Raw genomic sequence first — 23,642 nt, 5'->3', positions numbered from 1 at the left:
GTTGGATCCGGGGTGGAGGGGTTGCCGGCTTGTGTCTCTGTGCTACCAACATAGCTATAAGCGCTACATGGCGGGTTCACACACACGCACTGCAGCCAACACAGAGCGGGGACCAATGAATAAAAGTCCACACACAGACATAGGTATGCCAATGCGCTCATCTTTTTATTGCACAACAATGTTTCATCTTTTTACGAACGCTTAAACAACATTGCCACTGACTGACAGACCAGCTTATTGAGAGAGGCCAGGGTGTGGCTCTGTATTCTCGACTAGCAGAGGTGGTGGACAAGACAGCCTTTTGGACGCGGGTTCAAATCTGCTCCACGCCCTCACCGACAGCTGTGGATCTCGTTCTGTAATGACTGGACGGCAACAAATATGACCAGCATCCCCAGTCCCCATCAATCATTTGAGATCCGGCTGCGGCTCCTCGGGGCTGGGTGCAGATTTGTCCCCGGATTGTAGACATCAACTTAGACAGAGCTGGACTTATATGCTTCACCTTTTTTTTCTTAAGAGCAGAAGCTGAGCACAGCCTGAGATGGTTGCAGACTGGCCTCCAGAGAGAGAGAGAGAGAGGGAGAGCGAGAGAGAGGAGAGAGAGAGAGAGAGAGAGAGAGAGAGAGAGAGAGAGAGAGAGAGAGAGAGAGAACACTTAATGTGTCAGATATCTGTGCTGTTGTCTACATGCTGCTGGTAAAGTGTGCCTGGATGCCCACACCAAGCTGCTCGTGCAGGCTATGGAATGCTACTAAGTCTAGGGATGTGCCAGAGTCATCTGTAGGACCTTTACAGTGATTTTCCTTGTTTTTTTTTAAACAAATGGAGTCGTGACCGCGTAACACCTTCCAGCATGTGCTGGCGTCTCTCTCGGCTTCACGTGGGTTTCAAGCCCCTAAATGGCATCGTATTCTCAAGTGGGACCAACATTATAGAAGGAAAGGCACAGGAACACACACACGCACACACAAACTCAAGCACACGATACACAGAGTCCTGAAGCAGAGAGAAGGCTTAGGTAAGCTAAGCGGGCTACAGTAGCTACGACACAAAGGACTAAATCAAATCAGTATACGGTAGTTGATACATGACAATGTCTAGATTTGAAGGTCCCACTAAGAATCATACACAGAACTCTGCTTAGAAAAACACAAGCATGCACTCTGTTATTGTCTGTTAGTAACTCAACTAGGAGTCGAGCACAAGACTGACGCGGACCCGTGAGCCCAGTGCAGCCAAGGAGAGGTGGGCGAACACCAGATCAGTGTGCAACCAGCATCAGACCCTCAATAATGTGCAACAACACGGTTTGAGGAGTATCTTCCAGCATGAGCACGGCCCAGTTTTGTTCTGTGTTGTTATTGTGCAGATGTCACAGTTTTTCCTCAACTGATTTCTCACGTTTGTCACTTTTGGATCCGTGCGAGCGAGCGGGTCGTCTAAGCTAACGTCCAGCCTGCCCGTATCCACCAGGAACCTGCCAGAGCTCACCCGCCTCGCTGTAGAAAATGTCCCAGATACAACAGGTGGCGTACAGAGTACAGCGCGCATGGTGTTGGAAGGCTCAAACCAACGAAAATGTGCAATTTGTGTGTTTCCCAAATCAGGGAAAATTATATATACTGACATTGTCATTTTAATTCAGCAATACTAGTCTTCATGTAATGTTGTTCAATATATTGCAAGTTCAAAATAAAAACACACACTTTGCATTTTTACAGGCACACACATACCACAAAAATAGACTATGTGGAAACTAGATATACTAGGCACAAGGTATATACAGTCCGTGTGCATGGGGCACATTGTAAAAACAAAACAAAAGTATACCAAAGACACTTTTACAAACAGAAATAATACCCTGATTTGCTAACAACACCAAGGCATTCAGTACCCTTAATATCTGGTACAGCAAGAATGAGAGGTTTAGAAGCTTAGATACTCTCTATAATCGTCAGTCAGTGTCAAACAAGGTCCAGAAGAAGAACCATTACACAATAGCAGTTTGAACCCCCTGCCATCAGGTAAATACAGCTCTGTTTACACACACACACACACACACACACACACACACACACACACACACACACACACACACACACACACACACACACACACACACACACACACACACACTCGTGGCCGAGGGTTCAAACCGTCTGTTACTGATCAGCCTGCCATCCTTCGAGTGGGAGTGGGTTACACTACAGGATTGGACTGGATGGATGGAGTGGAACCGAGACGATGCCTGATATTGCCTTAAACATTAGCTCTTTAACTCTTTCTCCATCACGCTCTCGCTGACTGTGGACTCGAAGAATGTCACCACAGTCCTGGTAGCAGCTTAATAGGGCAAACTCTGGTATAAGCACAAAGGAGGGGGGGACCAATTGATTGCACTGGAACAGCATCGAAGCACACAGCAGCTCACATGGATTTGATTCATTCGAACAATCGTTTCTGCATTTTGGCATGTACCTTCCCCTAGAAAAGAAACAATACAAAGTTAAGGTGTTGCTAATGGAATGGGTTGGCAGCTCCGTTACCCACGTCTGAAGAAGAACAAAGATTAGAGCATGTAAAAAAAAACAAAAGTGGCTGCCAGGAATTAGAACCCATATAATGAAGCCCTTGGATAAAAACAATCAGCCATTCAAGATTTAACAGCTCTCAGGAGAAGTGATTAAAACAAAATGGCAGCAAGTTACACTAATAACAATCTACAAAAAGGTTATGACTCTATTTGATGTTTAATTTTCTTGCCCAATTGATATTCAAGAGGAAAATTTCAGTGAGGTCAAATTGACAAGTTGACTGTGGGAGGATAGACAAGTCAACAGAAATGAGTGGGAAGCCACGCTGTAGCAATCAATACATTTTTCCGGAAAGGTAGCAAACCTGAGTGAAATGTCCATCACATTGATTTTACAGTTCATCATACAGTGGATCAATGCAATGAAAAAGTCGGGCACTGTGTTTATTTAACAGCGGCCTATTTTCTATCCCAATTGAATTTACTTTTTAACCAAATACCAGGGGAGCAGAAGTACCTGCGTTTTTGAAGTACAGAGCATTGATTTTCATTTTTGATTGCAACACAAGGTGCTTAACTTGGACGTCCTCAGCGCTCACTTTGGGTTCGAGGAGTTCAAAGCGGTCACAGCTCGCTCTCATTCACGCCCACCTCAGCAAATACACACCAAAGGAAAACAAAAAAAAGCACGTTCCCATGTTACATCTGGGAAAATCTGGGCGCAGGGAAGGTAGCACGCAGGTTAAAAAAAGCAACAATCGACCCATAGAAGCCTCATCAAACCTAAAAAGACACGTACAGCAGTGCCCACGACCCCCCTTTGCATCATAAAAGCCTTTACATCTCCGCCCCCCTATTTACATGGCAGTTTATATCTGATTAGCTGTCCTCCTTCTCGTATGGCATACATTCAGCAAGAGAAGGCCTTTAGGTTCAGCAGGCTCAGATTGTTTAAGAAACACAACCAAAGCCTCAGTCCAGCCCCCGAACGTCAACCGCAGGATTGCTGTGGATCGGAAAAGCTGAGACATTCGAATTTCAATTTACTCCGATGGGCTTTGAAGTGACAATTTTTTTTTTGTTTTCTTGTTTTTTTTAAGGATCTGACTTGCTGAACTCAAAGTGCGAATTGCTCACGTGTTCTGAGCAATCCGTCCTACCTGCCTTTACAAAAATGACACTGCACGCCCTCCCGTTCCCTCCATCGTTTTTGGTTAAGGTAACAACATGGTCACTGGATTACAATACTTCAAGTGAAGCCACAATAGCTGCTGGATTCTTTAAGATTTCACATTAAATAGAAAAAAGGATTCACTTTCCTGTACAGCATATGTATAGATATTTATAGTCATATATATATATATTTATATATATATATATATATAGGCGGGGTAGAGTATTGCAGATTTATATTGCATGTGTTAATCAATAAACCTAGACAAAAACAAGCAAGTATACAGTATGGGTTGTTTACAAATGTGTCCATTCGGTAAAGCTCAGATTTAACCATCTTTACCACCAGGGTTACAATCAGTCAGGTGACGAAACCTTCCAGATGTGTCGTAAAAACGGATCAGTGCCACTGTCAGCATGTCAAAACAGTTGCGCTTGACAGAGCAGTGTTAGAGTGTGTGAGTCCGTCCTCAGCGAGGAGGACCGAGACGTACTGACAAGCTCCCGCACTCACGCAGCCTCACGCCCACATATATACATACACACAAACCAAATATATGGCTTCTAATGTTGAATCAAGGCAGTTAAATAAATGGCATTTTCTTCTGTTTCTTTTTTAGTTGATACAGACACAACCAGACTTTGTGTTCGAGCTCAACTTTGGTTTGGGTACATACAATGAATATAATATCCTTCCACACTATTTACACATCGATGTAAGATCGACCAGCGGTCTAAAACACTATTTCACTACTAGTTTAAACAATATGAAGAGCAATGTGTTCTTTTGCTACGACAGCTTATACAGAAAACTTACACTCAAAACACTGGTTGAACGCTTAAAATGTCATTGTCGTTTGACCTCAAGTCCCTGATTTTCATTTTTAAGTCCAGCTCCTGCTAGATTGCATTGCATGGATTCTACACAGTATGCAGTAGTTACATTAATCATACTTTTCTTCATATCTTTACAGTAAAGACAGCGATATACAGTAGGTGTTTGGAAGCAGAGTGTAGGGGTGATACTAAGACTAAAGGTGCTGGCACAGTAGATTAGACCAGTTCAACCATAACTTATACTACTTTCATCGTACAGACCCCTCTTAGCTGAAGGGTCTCCAGACTTTGAGTTGCTCTTTCCTTCTGCTGACACCAGCACACAGTGCATCCAGGTCAATGACGAGTGGAGCGGGCGGTAGTAGACCGGCCATTCAGCAGGCTGAGAGATCAGCTCGACTGACCTAAAACAAACAGATTCTCCTAGAAAAAAGGCCTCTTTCCTGAACTACTAGGGTCACAAGTTGGAAGACAGCCGAGATCTGGCAGAGTCTAGCTCTGGAAGGCTGACAATTGAATCTTTCTTAGGAACTCCTGAGTCTGGAGGTCCCGATCCAGCAGCTGCTGCTACTGCCCCCGTTCCAGCAGGTCCACCAGGAGGCGGTGTGGAGGCAAAGGCCACTCTCTGCTGACCTCCTGCTGATCTGCCCAGCCCTGAGGGCCCAGGCATGCTTGGGTGAGGGGGTTGAGGGGGGCCGATGGAGGTGTTGGACGTACGTGTGGAGGGTGGAGGGCTGGGGGCTGCGGAGGCAGCTTGTGGTGTTGCTTCTTGTGGAAGTGAAGGCTGAGAGGCAGACAGGGCCCGGGTGTCCTGGCTCAAGCTGCCTGCGTGGAGGGAGTGGGTGCTCTTGTGTGAGGCAGGCCTCTGCTGGGTTTGCGTGGGGCTGGGTGCATGGTGCTGTACTAGAGACAGCTGGGACCCAGAAGGTCCTACACTCGCCAAGTACTGGAAAGTCCGCCCTGATGCTGCGAGCGGGCTTTGGACAGGTGGGCTGGAGATTGCGGATCCAAATGCACCTCCCAATGTCTGAGGTGGCTGAGACTGAAGCGGAGACATGGAAACAGGGCTGGAAAGGTTCTGCATTACGTGGAACCTTCGCACCATACGAGGAGACTGCAAGGTCCCGGGACCCACCAGCGGACTCGCCATCTGAGGGCAGAAGCTCATGGCAACAGCCTGCTGTAGTGTGGCAATAGCAGAGCCTGTCTGCGGTTGACTAGGGGGAGCGAAGATGCCGCCGATGGACGGAGTCATGGACATGGCCCGAGGCCGCTGCAGATCCACCAGCTTCACCATCTCCCGGTCGTACTTGACGATCTCCTGGATCATCTCGTTCTCCCGATTGTTGAAGACACCAGAGTTGAGATCATGTTGGACCTTGTGCAGCAGGATGGAGTTCTTTTTACCTGTGGCATGCAATGAGTGGAGAAGACGACAAGCAGAGCAAAGCCTCAGAATGCGTAAACGAGCGCATGTGGAGCGGGAGAACAACGCTATGGCGCCGCTGTCCTTCGCGCCAGGTTCATCCTCGGTGGAGCAAAATGGACATATCGCCCTGTACTCAAATCTCCCGTTACAGCTCCCTGTGTTGTTCTGGAAGAGCAGCGAAGCTCATTTTACCGTCTGGTTCAACATTAATATTCAGGAAGCATTTCATCAGGACACAGGGTTCAAACCAAAGTGCTTTGTTTGTTTATAGAAATGAAACAAAGCAGCACCTATAGAGGCTTTTACTGTTTGCAAACAGGGGTGATGTAAGTGAGCTGCATGTGCATCATGACAGCCGAAATAAGTTACTCGGGTCTTTTCTTTTAAAAGTAAGTAAGTAAATAAGTCTGTAATATAGTAGCTATTCTTACCTATGCGGTCTAGACGGTCTATGGCAACTGTCTCGAAGGCTCGTCTCATCATGGGATATTCCTCAAGCACCTCGTTGAAGTGGTCAACAGACAGAGAGTACAGTCGACAGTACGTCTCCGCCCGCACACTGGCCGTCCGTCGGCCCCTTGTCAAGAGACAGATCTCTAAAATTCAAAAAGAGCAGGAGACCTTAACACAACAAGTGTAACTCAAACCGAGGAAAACACCCCAGAGCCACAAACGGTTCCAAACCTCCAAAATAAGAGCCATCGGAGAGCTTCATGGCGAGGGTGCCCTTGGTGATGACACTGCAGACTCCGTGCTGGATGAAGTACATTTTCTTTCCAATGGTGCCTTCCCTGATGATGTAATCGTGCGGCTGGAACACCTCAAAACGCAGCTTGGTCAGCATGGCCGTCACAAAATTTGGGTCCGCGTTGGCAAACAGCGGCATGGACGCCACCAGCTTGCGACAGTTGAAGTTGACAATCTCCTACGAAAACACACAACAGTTACACAAGATAACGCACGAAGATAAGAAGACATTATTTTATGTACTGCACTAAAACTCTTCAGTGCTGAGTGGTTACCTCTCTTAGAGGCTCGCTGAGCTCTCCCAGAATGCTCTCCTCATCAAACATCTTGCCCTGGTATCTGTGCTCATAATAGTCATGGATTTTCTGTCGGAAGTCAGCAGGCAGCTTGTGGAAGGACATATATTGCTCCACTTGTTTGTACTAATGGATCAAACAGAGATGATGTCCGGTTAATGCAGTGCATACAGTCTAGTGGTTTAGAACATATACAGTACAAAGTGTTGACTGTTGCGATTTAAAAGCCCGGCCCAACCCCGAACCTGCAGCTTAGCCCCACCTCGTGCAATAAAGTTATGTCAAAAAGTCAAATATGATGACATTCAGTGTTTTTCTGACTGTCAGCAAACTCTGTGAAAAGACAAAAACCACTGAGTTACGCCTCAAGAACTGTCAGTGTCGTCAAAGCCCTATTGTTCTTCGAAGTCTGCTCCATTCACACCACTGCTCCGTGTGACAGACAGTAATTATGATCAACATGGGTGTTGGAGGTTATTTTACTCTGTGCTGTCTACACCATTCTTTGTTGCGGCTGTGTAGGACCCGAAAAAAGAGTATTTAAACATTTTTGACTAGTTTCACACCCAGAGGGATCAAACGACACAGTCCAAGCAGAGACATTATATATTAACATCTAACATCTTATTTGACTTATTTGGCTGGAACGAACATTTGCCTTTCCAAACATATTTCATCCATTGAGTCAGCAATGTCGCAAATGCCCACACAAAACAGGGCGAGCACACATCCGTTAGCTGCCAACTGGAATGAACACACTTCGCCATTTGATCAATGGCTAGAAGATCATTGATGCTCAATCAATAGAAAGTGAAGGGTTCAACAAGACAACAGCACACAATCAGCTTCAATTGTTGAGATATGCTAATCAGAGTCCGTTCATTGAGAGGCAGACTCCGCTGTAGGGAGTGATAGTTGAGGTGATGAGCTCACAGTCCCTCAGAGCGCGACCACATACAGTACTGCACTATCATCTGGACCAGCTCTGTTCCACCAGTCCCACAACTTCACCACACTGTGGATAAACTCCACCATCTGTCAACTGGCAACAAGTGACATCGTCTGGCAGTGGCTGCAGCAGATTGTCCAGCGCGACCAGAAGGCCCCTGGTTCCTTTCTGCCACGGACAATAATGAGTCAGCTGCATGTTCTCTCAGACGCCTCGAGCAAAACGGGGTGGTCCACCTGCTTAAGCGCTGTTACAACCTTTGCATCCTCAGGATATGAATTTGCAGGCTCGAAGCTGTTGTCACAAACAGACAGTCGGCCTCAGTGAGACACACGCTGAGCAAACAAAGACTTTATGTTGTACATAGCTGAACACGTGCGCATGGGCCTCGCGGCGCAGAGACGCCTTGAGATCGGCTCTTTTCCCCGAGTCTGTGATGGCAGCACAGTAAATCGTGTTGAGCACAAAACCATCTGTGTTACTCTGCTACACTAATTCCACATGATTTCGTCTTAGTACACGAAACAACAAACTCAGCCACCACCAGACCAAGCAATTCAAATCAGCCTTCATTCACAGTATTTGCAGTCCAATTATACTGTAGTAGCATGGAGAACCGCTGATCTCAAATCAGGCGCCGTCAAGTTTAGGATAAGCTACTTTGAGATCAAGGTGTTTTAAACTCAGCCGAGAATCAGTAGATGCGCCGGTGGCAGGACGACCTCCGTGACCTGTAGACATTCGCAGATGTTTGGCATCCTCCCTCTGCTCTGCAAGACCTGGACTTCAGCCAAGTTTAGATCTCGTTTACTTTGGGCTCTGTTTGCCTTCAGCCTGGTCTGACGCTAATAAAACACTTTTACAGTGCAGTGAAGTCAAGTGTTGAGCTATTTGTTTATAAAAACACGGAGGACTATGAAAGTCCATATGTAAACACATACAAAGTGCTTTGGATAATACAGGGAAGATGAATGTAGTGACCCACAGTTTACATCTGCAGCATATCATAAACAAAACAAGCATAATTACTCAGCATCCACTGGACGGAGGCAGCCACAGCTCCCCTGATGGAGTTATGCAACCCAAAGTTTCCACCTGCATGAGTGACTCTGCTTTCTGACGTCTGCAGACGGAACCTGGTGAAACCACCCCGTGTCACAGCTCTCTACCTGACGCGTTGGCACTAACGGTGCAGCTGTAAGACCCTTAATAGAAATGAAGCACTGATTGTGAACAAAGCAAAGGTGTGGGACAGTCACAAGGCCCCCCACGGAGAGGTGCTGCAGCTGTGGTCCCACGTGAAACTCACTCCTCGTGAATGAAGGACGCAGCCGACGCGTGAGTAAACCGAGATGGTGGCATTTAATGATTTGACTCCGAGAGCCTTGTCAAAACCTGTTGTATCGATTGTTGCAGGACCAAACTGAAATCTCTCCAGCGCCACAGAGGACAGGGGGCAAACATTTGACCCCTGTCCTACAGCAGCCTGAAGGCAGCGACGCCCAAACGAGAGTGAAAATGACATCAATTTCCTGTGTCACTGCAATTACAGTGTGTGTGGCAGCCAAACGCCCCCAGACATTGATTCATTTTATGCTTATGTTTGGGGAAACCTTTATTTACAGGATAATTTAAAAAATAATGCAATACAGGTGTTTTTCTCTAGATTAAGAAACAAGTCACCAGCTAAATGGCCGTCCAAGGAGGTTTGTGTTGTCAGTTGCATGACTAAACGCATAACTAAGCATCATCTATGACCTTCTTGTCAAACTGTATAATTAACAAGGCCAAATGCAGATGTGTCCAAGCTCTCAACCTCCATTAAAAAAAATTAATCTGCAGTTTATAACTTTTGGCACAAAATTATAACAAATGGGAAGCTGCAAAACAAGATCAAGCAGAAATGTTTTTTAAGCTTTTCTGGATCCTTCTCTACTCAGAAACCGGAGGCCAACGGAAGACGGTAATTACATATTTGCAGCTCGAAGTCCTTCATCAAACAAAACGGTTCCATAAACACACCTTTTAGTTGTTAAAACCCAGGAAGTAGTCATTTCCAGTTACCAGGGTGGTAATTGAAATAACTGAAAAGTTTGTGTTTTATGCTTTATCTATTATGCAAATCTACACACTTTTAAATTCTAAATTACTTAATATTATCATTTTCTCACAAAAACTCTTAAGCCTCTCAAGCTAATGATAGAATTTTACTGAATTTTCCTACCTCCTTTTTCACTAATTATCCTGTTTTTACTTCCTTTTTCCTCTCTCCTCTCCTCTGCTCATTCATGCCTAACACTCTTCCCCAAAAATTGTAATTCGGGTCCATCCCAAAAGGCCATGTGGATGTTTAATTCATTAACTTTGTCCTTTGCTAAACTGCCTCATTGTTTTATGAAGCACATTCACCAAAGAGAAGAAAATCAGACAGTGGTACATCAGAGCTTGTTTTGTCTGTCTTCAATCAAACGTGTGTACAGAGACACACTGTGGGGTCCAACAGAAGCCTGAGGTCTCATTAAACGAAACCAGGCTTCTAAGACTGAAACACTGAGAAGCCGACAATTCAGTCAAAGAACGTGAGACGGGGCTGATAAGGGTTCCAAACGCTCTTTCAAGCAGAGTAGTGAACATCATTTAGCTGAAGATACGCCGTGTTTGTTGTAGGCCGTGAATAGGAATCTCTTTGGCCGCTATCTTTGCGAAGTCAGCCTAGTTCTGGATAATTGGGGCCATCAGTGACAAGCAGTCTGCCTAAGAGAAGACAGATCACTGCTGCTGATGGTGTGAGAAGCACGGAGACCGACGGGGGAATGAGGAGAAGCCGCTATATAACAATCCTGCATCCTGTTCTGTGCCTGTCTGGGCAGAGAGAGAGAGTGTCTCCTGCTGCTCCGTGTCTCTCTGACTAAGATTAGCTTCTTTAGTGCAACATCCCCAGCGACGGCCTAAAGGGCTCATTATCAATGTAGCTGTGCAGCAACTTCCCTCTTTAACATGTCGAAAGGCACCAAAGAATAACAATGTACGAGTTTAGACAAGATCACAAAAGCAACTTGTGATAATAAAATTAGTTGTTTGCAGCTTCATAGTAATTTTCTATACATATACATAAACTGTAAAAAAATTATCACCAAAAATGTCACCTGTACTATTACTAGTACATTAAAGTGTGCCTTTATTTTGACATTTTTAATCTGTAACTAAAACTTGCAGGTGAAAGTCAGATTTAAATAGAGACGAATACCAATTGGTGAAAGCAGACATTTTGACATGTCACAGTAGGAAGAAATAGGAGCAAGTAACTTGAAGAAAAAAACTTTCATATCAGCCTCCTGTGTGATTCTCAGAGGGACGAGGAATAACCTACTTGAGAAAGTGAGATGAGGGAGCTGTCTTTTCAATATCCATACAGATTCAGTTATTTGATAAAACGCTGAACCGCAGTTTCAGACGCATGAATCTGAAATCTGTAAATGCATAACAAAGCTGAGGCCGCGGTGAAGGTCAAGCGTTTCCTGTTGTTCTTATTCCACCAGCAGTGCTTGAATGCAGCATGGGCGGAGGCCTAACGGGGCAAAATAAGTGTGGGTGGACCGTGACGGGCCTTTAATGCTGCGTTTGCTTGACCTCAGGCATTACATAAACGGACTAATGTCAGCTTTACAGAATGTTATGCGCCACATAATGTGTTTCTGTTGGTTTGTGGGTATCAACAAACATAACTTCTGACCTGACATTTTCCAGTGACTGGAAATAACTCTAAAAGAACTAAAGGTGCCATTAGCATTGTTTTCAATGTTTTTTTCACAGGCAACGCTGCTTTTGTGGATTTCTGTCCATCTGCTCTCAGTGTTACCACCTAAACAACGTCCATGCCTCTGCACAGAGTCTGGACACGGCCTGAGCCTCGCCGGGCCTGCACCAGACCCTCCAGATGATAAAGCTGTCACTCACAATCCTATCTGGAGGCATGGCGAATTCACCCAGCAGCATCAGCACCGGCATCGGCCCCACCAGCGGGGCTGCCGCTCTGCGGGGCTATGTTTTTCTCTTTTTTATTAATAAACACATCTTCAGCTCAACTATTAATCCTCACAGAGCAGCAGAAAAATACGAAAGTCTGACAGTCGGTCAGAAAAGCGCTTCGGTAGGGAGGAACTTTCCTGCCCTCAGCAAAAATAAGAAAGAAGACATATTATGGGTTTGCGGCGAGGGCACATTAGAACATGTCTAAATATGAATACACGTCTATTTAAGGATTATACAAACCCATCACAGCTCTTAAAGGCATACGGTGTCAGATTTATTCGTTTAACTGCAAATTAATAACCGAGCAAAAACTTGGGTAACACTAAAAACATGATATATATTCCTGAATCCTTATGGTCACATCACAGAGACTCCGTTGCTTTCATTCCCCAAAAAGCACCTACCGCAGTTCCAGCAAAAACAAGTAAATGCTCAACCGACTCCCAGTGCACCGGGACACCAGGCCCTTCCGCCTCCCACAGGTTTCCCCTCCCCCTCTGTAGCGGTCGGCTAGCAGCAGCAGCAGCACTGCACCTCTCAAGGACACCACTACCAGAGAGGATGGAGAGAGGAAGGAGGAAAAAGGATGGGCGGAGAGACGAATAGGCGAGAGGGAGACAAATGGAGGAATCAGGTGGGTAGAAACAATAAAAAGGGGAGACGGTGATAAAAAGGGGGAGGGGTGAGGATGCAAAGGGTGCAGGTTGAGTGACTAAGTGAGCGATTAGGAGCAGGGAGGAAGCGACCATGGCTGCTGACGTCACCTTGAGGATGACATTGGCAGGACGCACAGGTCTGCTGCCTCATCAATTCTCCTGCCGCCCAAGGGGACATCATATCACACACATTATATCTCCCCCCCCCACCCCCACGTCCCGCCCGCACAGACACACATATACAGCGAGCCCCCGGCGACGTGGCTCTACCTGGCCGAACACACCCGTATCCTCTGATTGGCTGCTGGGCGGCAGCAGCAGCCCCCCCACCACCCCCCTGCTCCCCAGCCAGCGAGACTCTGCTTGGAAACAGAGGCTGCGCCGTTACCACCACAGGCTACTGCTGCAGCGCCGGCCTGATCCCTAAGCCTGCTTGAAGAGATGTTCCCGAGACAAAGACTGCCTTCACCTGACAGGAGGCAAGTTAATAACGGGGGATCAAGGTCGTGGCTCACAGCAGAGTGTGTCAGGTATTGTTGGTGCTATGAACCCACTTTGATACATTTTAAACCTGACGCCTATATACAGTAGGTGAGGCTACTTTTTCTTCCTTGTAATACACATTTAAGAATACAAAAAAAGAGACTACACACCACATGCTAATAAGCAGAAAGACACATTTTTTGGTCACAAAATCTCCCCAGAAGCAGAGACCTACACCTGCACAGTCACATGCTGTTGAGTCAGAGTCCAGGTATCAGCTGTTGCTGAGAACCAAGTCAACATCAACTGCACTTAGTTCAAAATCTATAAAATCCTGTGTGAGGAACAACTGATTGGCAGACACACCTTCACTCACCTTCTAAGGCTTGTACGAGTGTTAAACATTTGCTCAGAGTCTGTTTTTTTTACCAGAGCTTCTCTCTGAGCAGTTCTGGTTTGAATACATTTCAACTAATCCACAATGAAAACTATATGTTAAACTTTGGTAACGTTTGCTAAGAATGAAACATGGTGAATGCCTGATTTTTCCTGTATTGATTCCTGGGGGTTGTTGCATTAACTGTTGGGGGAAATTTGGGATTTATGATACTGATATACTTGATTGTTTGATTGCACTGTGCCTAATAAACGAGCAGATGCACAGCAAGTAATGTTACAACTTTCCTGTTACTCGAAGTACGAGCTGACAGGAGCAAGGACGGGTTTGTAATGAAGCGCTCACCTTTTCTTGGTACTGTCGTCTGGAGGAGTCCAGGGACTGGATGAGAGCTGTTGCATGGCCAATAAAAACCGCATAGCAAGTCGCTCCTACAATCATACTCAGCATGGTGAGCCAGATATCCGACAGACTCTCCGGGGCCTGTCGGCCATAACCGATGCACAGCATGTGGCTCATTGCCTTGAACACAGCAAAGGAGTACAGCTCCGACCAGGTGTCGTTCTGTGGAGATAGAAAAATGGCAATAAAGTAACAGCTGAACGCATCCAAGCTACATAAAAAATAATGCTTCATCTGAGAGTGATGGCGGGAATCGGAGGGAGAGCTACAGGGACATTGGGGTCACGGAATCACACTTATACAAATGAGAACTCGAGGGACGGGGAGCTGCATTAGAAGGAAAGATGGAGGAAAAGACATTAGGGGAATCCTTCGAGGCTTAATCAGGGAAGTATAGAGACAGTTTGGAAATTAGAGGAATGATAATGAGAGGTCATTAAATATGCCCTTTCAAAGCCATGTGAATGAGTCTTCCACGGGCCGTGCCAGGAAGTCAGGCTGCGTGCGTGGCGCGTGACATGAAGCGGCATCGGTCTTGTTGTTACATCAGTCTGATCAACACGTTCACATGTCTAAAATATCTCAGCGTCTCATTTCTTCGCATTGTTTCTAAAATGTCGCCATGTCAACATGGCTTTATCCAGGCCCACTGGCTCACACATACTCAGCTGAGGCAGTGCACTGCCGCATGTCCTCTCCTCTAACCTACACAACTGCATCAGTAGTCGAACAGGGCATCTGCTGTTACTGTTCACCACAGAGCAAAAAGTCCCATAAAACAAAAATGTCGGTTTCTTGGCGTTAGCAAAAACATAGGTAAAAATGTTCAGCCCTGGGGGGACGTAGTGTTCACTGGAAAGCCACAGTAAAAAATTGTTAACTATGCTAAAACTGGTTGATTGTGTAATAACCAGGATGACAGAATATTAATGAATTATTAAACATTTGTCAATAGCTTTTGATTATCAAGCTTTTGATTTTAAAAGTGTATTTTGGAACTCGTGTAAAAAGAAAGACTTACAAGTAAAACACAGTTCTGGGCAGATTCCATGACACACAGTATTAGACGGCCCCTCTATCATGAAGAGGAAACAAAGTGGAAAAATAAATATAGCTCCACCAAGTGGGCTGTGGCTAAATGGTGTATGTGAAAACAGAAAGAGAAACAGTGGAGTGAAACAGATTGAATAATAGATGAACGATGAGCACTTTGATTCTGAAATAGCACGCGCAGCAGAGAGGGAGGTAGAGACTCCGTTTCCTCCTATTCTCAAAAAGCCCTCCCTGGAGGCTTCAGTTTGGGAACCGGCCGCTGCCTCGTTGCCGATCGCCGTCTCCATTAGCCGCCGAGGGTTTGGACCCGGCCGGCAGCGCGGGTCCAGCGAGCCCTTCCTGCTCGGTGCCGTGGTGACCTTGCCGTGCTCTGGGCACTTCTCATAGTCGCTCTGATCTTGTACCGACAGTCTGTCCAGTGTTTGTTGACATGTCGGACTGAAAGGCTCAAACGAGAGGTGCGGAAAAGTAAATGAGTTCATGGTTTGACACCGTTCTTTGCTGAGGGTTGAGGTCTGACGGGTGCAAGGGTGCGAGCGACAGAAGGGAGATAATGGAAATGAGGTTATATCACACCGAAGGCCGACCACTGTCTGACTCTGACGGACAGTTGGCTCGGCAGATACCAACACATAATCCAGGCACATGTAACAAAGCCCCCAGTGTTGAGTTTGAGTGGCTGATATCAAACTTGTTTATGATGCACGCGCGCTGACAGCCTCTAGCTGAGGTCCTGCTGTACTGTGCAGTCACACAGAGGCCACTGCAGCACCTGTCCCTCCTGCTGGTAGCAGTGGGGGATCATGGGAAGGCGTCTTCACATGAGGACGGGTACACACAGATCTGAGACTGTGCGCCTCTCGTCTGTGTCTGTCTGCTGTAGATATTATCACCCTGCTAGACAATCCTCTGTGAAGCTAATGCTAATGTAAACTAAATAAAGCTAACGCATCGAAGCGAGTGGTCTGAAAAAATCCCAAAATACGTCCCCCGGGGTTTTAGGAGTTCGACCGGGTCCAATTACTGCTGGGTGGATGTCATCCGGCGTTTGTTTCGACGCCCTCCGCGGGTCCAGCCTGCAGACGCCACAACACCAGAGCTGTGGGGCGCGGGCGTTGATGGATGGCGTGCCTGCAACACTGGCTAATGTTACAAGTTGTCAGCTACTCAATAGGGGGGAGGTCGCAAAGCCAGCGCGACCCCTTAGTTGGAGAGTGACAGCTCTCTGGAGACCGGCTGTCTCCGAATGTTGTGAGAACACGAGCATTAGTGGAGTCAGTGGTCTGTCAGCCCTAAACTTTATCACACTGGACTCTTTTTTTGTGCTTTAGGTTTATAGACAACTTCAACAACTTTGAACTGAGTTTCTGTGGTTCTAATTTAGACTAAATTGTAGCTGAAAACTCCTCCAGCCGGTTAAACATGGGGGGAGTGCTTCAGTTCAGATGATGAATATAGAACCTGCAGGTTGACCAAGACAATCACATTATGTCCGTTTTCCCCCTTTTTACTCATACATGAAATAAAAGATAGAAAAGATAAACTACAGTGACAGCTGGCCTTGACAGTGAACCCGGTTGGGTCTGGGTTAGTGTGGTCTCCTCTCAGTCAGTAAAAGCCTGGCCTGTCAGACATAGACAGACCTATAAACAACCAGCTTTTATCTCTCTGTGAGAGACAAGGCAACAAAGAGCCCAGCTGCCAGGCCGTATTCCCCCCATCCTTCTCTTTTCCCCTTTTATCTTCCCTGTCATCGCTCCATCGTGCCGAGGAGGAGGGATCTGTAGGTGCGCTTCAACCTGTCTCATTTGTTCGCAGCTCCGTCATTAGTGCCGTACGGCTGTTTTCCTGCATCTGGAGCCCTGGCTAAAAGCTACTGCAAAGGCCGTGGGATGAGTCACTTTCCCGACGCGTTGGAAAGAAGCGCGGACCCTCCTTTCAGGAGCAGTAAGAGCATAATTACAGCCAACGCCACTGGTAACATTCTTTGGATATTGCTGTGCTCCGTTTAAAAAGTGGACCTTGTTGATCCAGATTACAGTATCTGAAACAACTGTTGTTAGCAGTCGTGACCCCTCATTTTCAGCCATGTCAGCGCCGGCACAGCTGTAATGTAGAGAAATGTCAAACCACGTGGGCCCGTGCTGAAATATCTCTATGCAGCTCAGAGAGTGAAGCGATGCGGCAAGGCTGGTTTTGGGGCCAAATGTGCGGCCTCCCTTGCCCGACACGTACCTCCATCTTGTTCAGGGACACCCAGCAGTCTGAGGGGAAGTCCTGCAGCATGGGAACCAGGAACTGTAGGCAGCCGTCCCAGTGACACAGCAGCAGCATCATACCAATCAGGTTGAAGATTCGCATCACTGCACTGGCCAGGTCATAGGTCATGTGAAAGATCTGGGGTGAGATGGGAAGACAGGACAGGGTTAAGAGACGGGATTCACAGCGTGGTGCCAGGTCAGCCGAGATCAAAAGCATCTGGTATGATTTGTATATAAATATGAGAAAGTCAATCTTTGCTGTGTTTGGTTGCTGATAGAAAATAAATGTGTTTTCATATGGAATTATGAATCTGAACAGGTTGTTAAACAAAGAGTTCTTTAATCTGTGTATTAGTTGCAGTTCAGTTCATGAAATACTTGCTAAAGTCACGCCTGGCCACCCACTAAGCTTTCCATCTCCTCTGGATTATACCAAGTTTGATTAATGAAGGATGGAGTGGGGGGAGGGGGGTCAGGTTGACATCGGCCCCAATGCAAACACAGCAAGAGACTTGTAACACGAGGATGCATGACATCAATCAAAGGCTCAAACGCGCACACAGTCCGGTTACACACACAGAATCCTCACGCAAGCCTGGAGGCACGAACGCACACTGACAACAGACAAACATGCAACATACTGTACACATACACATGCAAACACAAAGAATGATGGACAGGGACCATCATGATCCCCAACAACTGATAGTCTATGTCATCTTACACATCAGTCACTCTGTGTGACTGGACTGAAGTCCTGTTGTACTCTACATATTACGACGGATGAGACATAAGATCTGAATGTGGAGGAGAACGTCTACTCTGAGGGGACAGGAGACATTTTTACTGAGTGCACCAGAACTAGAACATTATGGTGGGACATGAATCACATGCTTTTGTTTGTAAATGCTTATTTAGCCCTAATGGTGCTTTTCAGCTTTCTGTTGTGTTGCTAAATATGTTCAGAACTATGGACAGCTCACAGACTCTTACAGGAACTAGCCGTTGCTCATACTTTTGGGATTTGCAAAGTGAAGGACGGACTGCTTATTTTTAAGTGAACTTTGCTTGTGTGGGGATCTCACGCTCCTTCACATGCTCACGCTCGTTCTCCATGCATGCCAAGTATTGCTTCCCATCATGCACCACTTGTGTGCGTGCGTGTGTGTCACATCATATCTTCAGAAATCCAATTATCCAAAGGTCAAGTGAGCAGCCGAGCCCCACTGAGCTGCTCACCACTGCAAAATGCCAACACCATGCTGCCAATACTGGCATAAACAAAAAGTCGAGTGATCCCGTGACACGCGGTTTCTCCTGCCTCCCGTCCCACTCTGCCACATTAGAGGCCGGCGTCTAAGCAGGGGCCGAAGCATAGTGCATCCCTCACAGAGAGAATGAAAGTGATGTGGCCAGAAAGGGGAGGACTGTGTGTTTAAGTTCACTCTAGCAGAATGTGGAAGTTCTACCTAGCAACAGCGCCCATCTTCAAATCCAAGGAAAGGCCAGCTTGTTTTTTCCCCTTTAAATGAACAATAATCACTGTCAACACTCTCCATGTGCTGCACATTATCATCACCTTCTACCCCACCTGCTCCTCCTCCTGCACCTAATTGATTAACTGTGTTCACTGCTTATTAGACCACCTGACGCAGCCTGTGGGAGCGGGCAGGTCAGACAGACAGGTTAGGGGAAACTGTGAGGCAATAGCGGTAATTAGAATGCAAAGTTTGTTAAAACACCTTGTTGATGTTGTACATTTCTCACCAGCCGGCTGGTGAGAAAATGAATACTGAGGCTCCAGACAGGGGAGAGAAGGCCGACTGTCAGAGCCGAGAGAAAGGGAGGTTTATAGTTTGGTCACAAGCCAACATCAGCAAACTGGAAGCAAATCAATTTCCTTTTATCTAAACTGGTGTTTCTTCCTCTGTGGCTAAGAGCTGTGTGATTAGAACTAATACAATATTTACTCAGGGACAATGAAACGCATACCTCTTCCCATTGGTGAATGTAACGAATTAATCTGGAGAGCCTCAACAGCCTCAGAAGACTAAGTATCTTTGTAAAGCGGACAATCCTTAGGGCCCGAGCAGTCTTGTACACCTCCGAGTCGATTCCCTTCTCCACTATTAGGAATATGTAATCCACTGGGATGGAGGAGATAAAGTCCACAATAAACCAGGTCTTTAAATACTTTTTCTTAATGGTTTTAGGGTCCAAAATTATGTCGGAATTGTCCTCGATGATGATTCCAGTGCGAAAGTTGAGCACCAGGTCCATGAGGAAGAAGGTGTCAGAGACCACATTGAAGATGATCCACGGTGTGGTGGTCTCGTCCTTGAAGAAGGTGATGCCCACGGGGATGATGATCAGGTTGCCGACCATAAACAGCAGCATTGTGAAATCCCAGTAGAACCTAGCAGGGGTGTGTTGATCCGTTGTGGTGTGTGCACGCCAGTGTGATTGTATGAATGCGGTGGGAGGGAGAGAAAAGACAAAAATAGAGTCAGACGATAGAAAAAGATTTGGCGGTGGAAATGCAATAGGCACAAGAGACTTTCTAGTTGAAGATGGGAAAGTGGAAATGAAGTAGGAGATAGACTTTTCCAGCCGAGAGTGATGGGAGAAAAGGGAAGGAGGAGTTCTGACTTAAAGCTGAATTTTATAGGCAACTTACTGCTTTAAGTTTGCATTTACAAATTCATTCTAAAAACCCATCAGTGTTATTAATTGTTCCTATACTTACTACATAAATTACAACTTTGGGATCTCTAAGACCACTGGTTTACAGCAAAGATGCCTCCGTCCACTATCTAACCACAGCATTGGATACTTTTAAAGTGCATAAAAAATATATATTTCCTCTTTTTAGTTATCGAGTTAGTTACTACTCTTTGTTGTGGAAATAAAGGGAGACGACGCCAGCATTGTGCATTCAGAGCTGCCATCGATCTTGCAGGGGGTTGAAGGAGGCGCCTGTCTGCCACTCCGCCGGTAGTGATGTAGCAGTTTACTGACTGGGAACATAAGAAGTAGTGAGGTTCGAGTCCGTCAGAGGCCTTTCTGCAGGACAGGTGCAGCGCTGAGTCATTACACTGCGACTTATGCAACAAGCCCTGACTCTGACTCCTCCACTCCTTAGTAGCAACAATACCAACAATACCAGCGTTATGTTTATGTTTGGAGCAACTTTGCATTGACTGTTCGTTAATGCGGTTTAGATTTTAAAAAAAAAAGTAAGAGAGAGTTTGCGTGACGAAGAAAGGTTTTTAAAGCGGCCTGACGTCAGATTAAATCTGCAGTATGAGGCATGTGCTGAGTTTAGCCTTGGAGGTCTACTGACTCCGCGTTATGTGCTTCAAACGGGCCGAGCATGAATGGCGCTGTGAGGGGGATTTGGAGGCAGCGTTCAAACGCGCGAGCCGACTCCGAATAAGACGGGAGCTGTCCGCTCCCTGTGGTGCTGAAACCAAACCACGCAGCCGAGAGTAAACGCGAAATCTCACCTAAATAAAAACAACAACGACGGGTAAATGTCTGATATGGGCTGGTTTCGCCGAGCCCCGGTCCAAAGAAACCTTCATGCATCGCAGATCGTCCTTAAATATTTGCTATAGGCGTAATAAGTGACGACTCTCCAGCTGGATTATCGGCGATGAGCCGCGATAACCGGAGCACATCCGTCATTAAAATGCAGGATCCGGGGAGTCGTACGGGCGGATATGTCTCCAGTGAGCATGCTTGAGGTTTTCGCACACTTGGCTCAAGGTGACATTCCTTTACTGAGCATCGCATGCACAGACACACACGCAACATATGTCTTATCAGAGCGGCTCCTGTTGCGGAGCACGGACGCTACAACGAGCGTCGACTCGGTCAAAAATAGCTGCATTTGAAATTGACTCGCATTATCCGTCAGACCGCTGTCCTCTTTGCTAAATGTGAGCGTAGTGCAAGAAAAAAGTCGAGGTGTTAGCAGGCCGGGCTTGTTGGCACCCCAGACATGCTACGGTAGCCTCCACACACAACAGGACTGGGGTTTGTTTACAACCTTGAAAGGACACGTTTGGCTAAAGTCAATTTGCCCGACAACAGGTTGTTCGGGGACTAATGACAGCACGTTGCGACGAATCGATTCAGGTCTCAGCAGATTCAGTCATGAGGGACGGAATGACAAAAGAAGCCAGCGCGCGCGGAACAGCCCTCATGCATGTGTTGCTATGATGGAGTCGCAGTGGTTACTCACTGTAAAGTAAGTTGTAGATGACAAAGAAATGGTCCCCTCGTGACTTTCAGCGTGCTACCACCGGCAGCCCCAGCTCTTACCTGAAATCGCTGTAAGGGTGGATAATCCAGTTCCCCGCAGATTTTACCCTCTCCTGTTCTCTCTCCACCGCCTTCTGGCTGCCGTACATGCGTAAGGAGAATTTATTAACTCCGGGCTGCAGCATACTACTAAACTGCCGCTGCATGAAGCTGGCTTGGCTGCCCCGAGGTTCCGCATCCTCGGCGGGCACAATTTGCGGTCCATCCTCCGGCTTCTGGAAAGTGACAGAGTTTCTGGGCTGCTGGGTCTGAGTTGGGCCATGCAGTGAAGACGAGGCTTTCCGGCTTGGTGCGTTGGAGAAGGACACCTTGGAGTCCTTTTTCTCGGGGACACCGCTGGATACCGGGGTAGCGCCGGGGTTTGCGCTCTCCCCTCCTTGCCCCCCGGTCAGGGACCCGCATGGCGTGATCGAGCCGTCCATGCTGGCGGTGGTGGAGTTACAGGCTCCTCGCTTGGCGCTGCCTCCGTCGTCGGCCCTCCCCGACCCTCCTGTCTGCTTCTCCTGCTTGGAGATGATTGAGCGCAGGCTCCCGGTACCCGAGTCCCTCCCGCATTCTCCGTTTTTGTTGCATTTCATGCTGGAAATGGGAGCGACGGCGTTGCAACCATCACCCGCTGTCGCGTTTAAAACCTCTCCCGCGACCGCAGACTCCGATGCCTCCGCCCCAGATGCTCTGCTGGTGTCGCCGCGCAGGGCAGCATCGCCCGGACTGGGTGTCTGGGTCTCCGTAGCTGTGGAGGCAGTAGCGGGCCGTGGGGCGGCGGGAGCTTCCTCTGTGTGCGTAAGGCAGGGCTCCTTGTTGGAGTTTCTCCTGGTAGCCGAGGACGCGGCTCCCCCTCCTGGCGTAAAGTTCTTCATCCTGATACTGCCGCCTCCTCCTCCTCCACCTCCGCCGCTGCCGCTCCCCCCAGCTCGGCGCAAACGCGGATGCTGAAACTTGGACTCCTCTTCTCCGTCCTCGGTCTCGTCCATCACGACGTTGCTGGCCACACCGGGCTGCTCACCGCTCGCCGTGCCGCGAGAGCCGGGGTCCAGACAGTTCAGGCTGATGGTGCATTTGGACGCAGCAGCCGTGGGTGCGCTGACGCGGCTGCATCCACCGCCGCCCACCTTTTTCATGGTGGCAGCAGACGCCGGCGAAACCTCATTCCTGTCCATGACATTGAGAATATCAAATTTTGCCTCCAATTATCTTCGGAGAAAACCAATCAGTGAGAGAGGGGAGAAGAAAAAAAGAAGAGCGAGCGAGAGAGAAAGGATGAATAGAGGGAGGGGTGGACGTGACTTCTTTGCATTTACTTTCACTAGTCATTGTCAGAGATGCTCAAACATCAGACTAATTGAGCTCTTTGACTGCGACAAACGTCATTAAACCATTAACTCAGCCAACTGCACGTCCACATCAAGTATATTTCTGCCGGAGGCGTCTCGGTCGTGACCTAAAGCTTGAATCCATCCAAGTAGCTCGGTCCAAATAATCAGAAGGAAATGGTTGCTTTATATGCTCCCATTCACAGGATTTACCAACATCAAAAGTTTAATTACCACGTGTTAATGAAAACTCAAATGATGTCATAGCCTGCGTCTAGAAGGTGTTTTCAATGACAACCTCCTTGGATTGATGTCACTCTCGCCTGGTGCTTAGTGCGCCCTAGCGGCCGCACGGAGGGAGCGCAGGAGGTGACAGCGTAGACGGTCCGTGTTTTGTAATGCTGACACAAGAGAGACGTCAAACTTTGTGCTATAGAGTCGTGGTCAGGAACAGCAGCAGTGTGGGCCAGTGCAGCAGCTCTCCACCCAAACGTGCACACAGAACCACATTTTTGTTCCAATGGATGAAAGACGTGTGTTTTTGTTGGTTTAGAGGTCCACATCAAATACACACAGAGGGCTGAGGACAAAGGATAAAAACGATTAACTATTAACTATTTTGATACCAGTCCTTCTCCTGTGCTTATTTTCTAAAGGTGCATTTTGGTTACTGTTATTTAAGATGTTAGATATTCATCTATCAGCTGGCAAACCCAAGAAACCCATCAACATTCACAGACAGTGTAGTCAGC

At 47.1% G+C, this 23,642-nt stretch overlaps 1 protein-coding gene across 1 annotated transcript; it reads right to left on the bottom strand.

Moving 5' to 3' along the window:
- Positions 1 to 140: 140 nt before the first annotated feature.
- On the bottom strand, positions 141 to 22,787 carry LOC114844340 (potassium/sodium hyperpolarization-activated cyclic nucleotide-gated channel 2-like). The gene is made up of 8 exons (XM_029131640.3): positions 21,578 to 22,787; positions 19,244 to 19,667; positions 17,226 to 17,387; positions 13,881 to 14,099; positions 6,998 to 7,144; positions 6,660 to 6,900; positions 6,407 to 6,571; positions 141 to 5,953 (listed from the first exon to the last, which is right to left on the bottom strand). Exons 1-8 carry the CDS (start codon positions 22,735 to 22,737, stop codon positions 5,004 to 5,006), a joined length of 3,468 nt encoding a protein of 1,155 aa, XP_028987473.1. The 5' UTR covers positions 22,738 to 22,787; the 3' UTR covers positions 141 to 5,003.
- Positions 22,788 to 23,642: the final 855 nt, after the last annotated feature.

Source organism: Betta splendens, chromosome 17, assembly GCF_900634795.4.
Source record: "Betta splendens chromosome 17, fBetSpl5.4, whole genome shotgun sequence".
Taxonomy (NCBI): Eukaryota; Metazoa; Chordata; class Actinopteri; order Anabantiformes; family Osphronemidae; genus Betta; species Betta splendens.
The sequence above is the reverse complement of the archived record's forward strand: the minus strand, read 5'-3'. Positions and strand labels throughout refer to the sequence as shown.

Coding starts and splice junctions, on each gene's coding strand:
- LOC114844340 (XM_029131640.3), bottom strand. CDS start 22,737: ATGGACAGGAATGAGGTTTCGCCGGCGTCTGCTGCCACCATGAAAAAG. Junction 17,388..19,243: donor ACATTCACCAATGGGAAGAG/GTATGCGTTTCA, acceptor ATCTCACCCCAG/ATCTTTCACATGACCTATGA. Junction 6,901..6,997: donor TCAGCGAGCCTCTAAGAGAG/GTAACCACTCAG, acceptor GTGTTTTCGTAG/GAGATTGTCAACTTCAACTG.